Raw genomic sequence first — 4,065 nt, 5'->3', positions numbered from 1 at the left:
AACAGATGTCTAGAACTCCAGTTAGGAAAATTTAAATGTTTAAGCTAGCTGTTACTTACCAAAATCCGAACAGCAAGCCAGAAGTGGGGTTTTGGTCAGTAGCCTTAAAATCTAGCAACAAAAATAAAAAGTTTTCTGGAGCAAAAGTCGGTTCCAACCAGAAGTATGAGAAATTGATTAGTCAAAGTTATTGACTGAAATACCCTTAAACGGGTTTGACTCAAATTGGCCCTTCAATACCCCTCAATCTCAGAAATTGATTGAGGGTTATTGAAAAGTGAATATTATTAAACAATTGATCAGTTAACAACTTACCCGGATTATGCTTGAGTTAACGAGAAATCAAGGTCAAAGGATAAACAAACGTTAAAAGTCAAACTGCAGCTTTCAATCTTCACACAAACAACCAAAAATGTTAGAGATATCGTCGGGAATGGGAACGTGATGGCTGAGGATTCTTAGTTTCAGTACACTTTAGGGTTTGGAGTTATGATATGTTTATATAGTTAGGTTAACAACTTGTTGGAAAAGAAACAAGTCGGTTTTGGTAAACGAATATTATTTTAATGATGAAATCGAGCTTTGAATCCATCTATATATTGACATAATTGCAGTGTATGAACCTAGATATCATTCCCTAGTAGATACAATAACTTGTTGCTCAATTTTCGAGATTTAGAGTCGATTAAGGAAAGATTTAGCATTAAACGAAGATCGACCACTGCTTTGGCTGATCTGACGGGGCTTCGCGCAGCGTGAAGGTTTCACCCCCTCCTTTGCGCCGGGCGAAGGGGGGGGGGGGTGTTCCACCAGATTTCCATTTTTGATAGTTTTAGTCCATGTAGTTCCAAAAATGCATTTTTAGCCATTTTAAGCTATTTTAAGAGTTTTCAAGAGCTATTTGGCATAAATGAAAGTTAAGGAATTATAAACTAAGATAAACAAAGTTAATTTACAAATAATTGCACGTTTTGATTAATAAGAAAGATCTGAATACATTCTGAATCGGGTAAACAGATACGAATACGAATATGGAAAAACCGAAATGTTGCAGTATCCCCAACTTTTGAGAATTTTGTCTCGAAATTAGTGAATTGACTGTAGCAAGAAGATGAGGATATTTCACCTTCATTTGATCCTTACACTCATAAGTAAACTCTGGGCCTTATTTCGATTCCCAACGAACTTTAACCAACAGTATACGACTTCGTTTACTGACTTTATCCTTATGGTCCATAATCTCAACGGATCTTTCAACGAAATGCATGGTCTCATCAATATGAACTTCATGGAGAGGTATTTGGAAATTACCTTTGGCAAGACACCTCTTCAGATTCGATACATGAAGCACTGGATGAACGTTTGAGAGTTCAACAGGAAGTTTGAGCTTATAAGCAACAGGACCAATTCTCTCAAGAATTTTGAAAGGACCAACGAAACGAGGAGATAACTTCCCTTTATTTCCGAATCTAACCACTCCTTTCCATGGAGATACCTTAAGAAGGACATGATCACGAACATTGAATTCTAAAGTTTTCCTTCTCTTATCCGCATAAACCTTTTGTCGACTACGATCAACGAGTAAAGTTAGAAGAATTTGGGCAATACGATCAGTCGTTTCAAGAACCAATTCCAGACCAGTAATTTGAGATTCTCCGACTTCGTTCCAACAAATCGAGGAACGACACTTGTGATCATAAAGGACTTGGAAAGGTGCCATACCAATGCTAGAGTGAAAACTATGTTATACGAAACCTCGATGAGTGGTAAATGAATATTCCAATTACCCCAAAAATCAAGAACACAAGAGCAAAGCATATCTTCTAGAGTTTGAATCGTGCGCTCAGATTGACCATCGGATTGCATATGATAGGTAGTACTGAGATCCAAACGAGTTCCCAAGGCTAATTAAAGTGACTTCCAAAAACGAGAAGTAAAACGACCATCTTTATCAGAGATAATGGTTAATGGAGTTCCATGATGACAAGCTATCTTCTCCACATAAATTCGAGCCAACTGAACGAATTTGGTCAAACGATCAGTGATTACCCAAATACTATCATGTTGCTTTCGGGTAGAAGGAAGCTTAGTAATAAAATCCATGGCGATATCTTCCCACTTCCACACGAGAATGGGAGGTTGTTTGAGTAAACTAAAAGAACGCTGATGCTCGGCTTTTACTTTAGAACACGTGAGACATTTCGAAACATAAAGAGCAATTTATTTCTTTATTCCGGGCCACCAATAGATGGAACGAAGATCAGCGTACATTTTATCCCACACCGGGATGAATCGAATACCGTGACTTATGACCTTCGTCCATAATGAATGTGAGAATATTATCACGATCGGGAATCCACAAATGATTAAGGAAATAAAGCAAACCATTGGGCTTAGATTCCAATTAAGATTCCGCGCCACACAACATGTCGTCATACATGTTTCTTTCAGTGACGGATTCGTGTTGGGCGTCAAGAATACGCTCTTCGAGATCACTTTGAACAAAAACACAAGTAGAACGGATTTAAATTGTCTCTTATGACTGAGAGCGTCGGCCATAACATTCACTTTACCGGGATGGTAGAAAATCTCGCAATCATAGTCGCTAAGAAACTCAGCTCAACGACGTTGTCTCATATTGAGTTCCTTTTGATCAAAGAAGTGTTGGAGACTCTTATGGTCGGTAAACACTATGCATTTAGTTCCATAGAGATAGTGCCTCCAAATTTCCAGGCGAATACAACAGCACCAAGCTCGAGATCATGTGACGTATAATTCTTTTCGTGAACCTTGAGTTGTCTTGAAGCACATGTGATAACCTTACCTCGTTGCATGAGAACACAACCGAGACCTTGGTGTAAAAACTCAGTTTTCCATGTACTAATTCAAACCCGTTACTCGACCCGTTTTATGTTCGAGAAATTTTAACAACGAAAAGTAAGCATGTTTATCGAGAAATTGTTATTAAATTTATAATTGTTTATTATATTTATTTAATATATATTTAACTTTAGGAAATGTTCATTTTTAGCCCCAAAAACTAACTTTTATCCTCTATTGTTCCCACCTTCAATCTCCAAGGGCTAAATTTGCAATTTCTGTATAATACTTTATGATCCATTTGACTATGACCCGTGACCCATATCCGTAACCCGTAACCATGACCCATTTAGTTAACTTGAGCCACAATTATCGATCTAAACTATGAATTTAATCAAGTTTATGATTATTATTGCCATAATCGGCCTAAACAACTCCTCTAATTAAGAAACAAGATCAAATATCAAGCGTAATCGATATATTTATGAATCGATTTAACCTAGGATCGATTATATAACTTAGGCTTGATAATAAATCAAATACTCGCGTCTTCACCATCAATATAAATCTATGATCAAAACCCCTAACCCTAATTGCGTTACATTTGGCCGAAACCCTCCGTTGAGCTTGTTCTTGCTGCCGGCGACTAAGTTCGTCGTTCTCACTAGTTTAGTCATCGTTTAAGGTAATTAAAATATTCATATTGCTCGTCCAAAATCATTAAACATTAGCCCTAACATTAATTAAATAAACGTTTAACGGATCGAGCGATTGAACATCTAGGGTTCTTAATCAATTGGTTTTTGATTGTTTCTGTATATAATTATCCGTTTACAAACTTTTATCAACTGACACACCAGCGCAGGTGGCTGGTGTGTGTGTGTTCAGTCCCTTGGCCGCCCATTGGCGCGGGTTCGAGTCCCGGCCAGCTTATATTTTTGTTATTTTTTGGTTCTTTATTGTTTTAATAGTTTTAAATGAATTATAAAATATTATAATTAATATTTAATATCAAATAAACGATATTTTATTTAAACCGGCATCATAAGTAAGCGTATAGTGTCAGTTAGTTTCGTTACGAGTTTTCGTGTGTATATATATATATATATATATATAAACATCTTATTAATAATAAACCAATATTATTTTATTATAACTCAACACCAATATTGATGTTTTGTCATTAAAACATCTTTATAAATTTGCTCATATTTATGTATTATATATATGTATATAAATATATGC

General features: G+C 36.1%; 1 protein-coding gene across 1 annotated transcript; it reads right to left on the bottom strand.

Annotated features, from left to right (window-relative positions):
• Nucleotides 1-1,165: 1,165 nt before the first annotated feature.
• On the bottom strand, nt 1,166-1,720 carry LOC143598391 (uncharacterized). Its single transcript, XM_077076618.1, has one exon. The coding sequence runs from the start codon at nt 1,718-1,720 to the stop codon at nt 1,166-1,168; it is 555 nt and encodes a 184-aa protein (XP_076932733.1).
• Nucleotides 1,721-4,065: the final 2,345 nt, after the last annotated feature.

Source organism: Bidens hawaiensis, unplaced genomic scaffold (genome assembly GCF_021521415.1).
Source record: "Bidens hawaiensis isolate Kalapana, Puna unplaced genomic scaffold, B.hawaiensis_p1.1 tig00050017_1, whole genome shotgun sequence".
Taxonomy (NCBI): domain Eukaryota; kingdom Viridiplantae; phylum Streptophyta; class Magnoliopsida; order Asterales; family Asteraceae; genus Bidens; species Bidens hawaiensis.
This window is presented reverse-complemented; position numbering and strand designations above follow the sequence as displayed.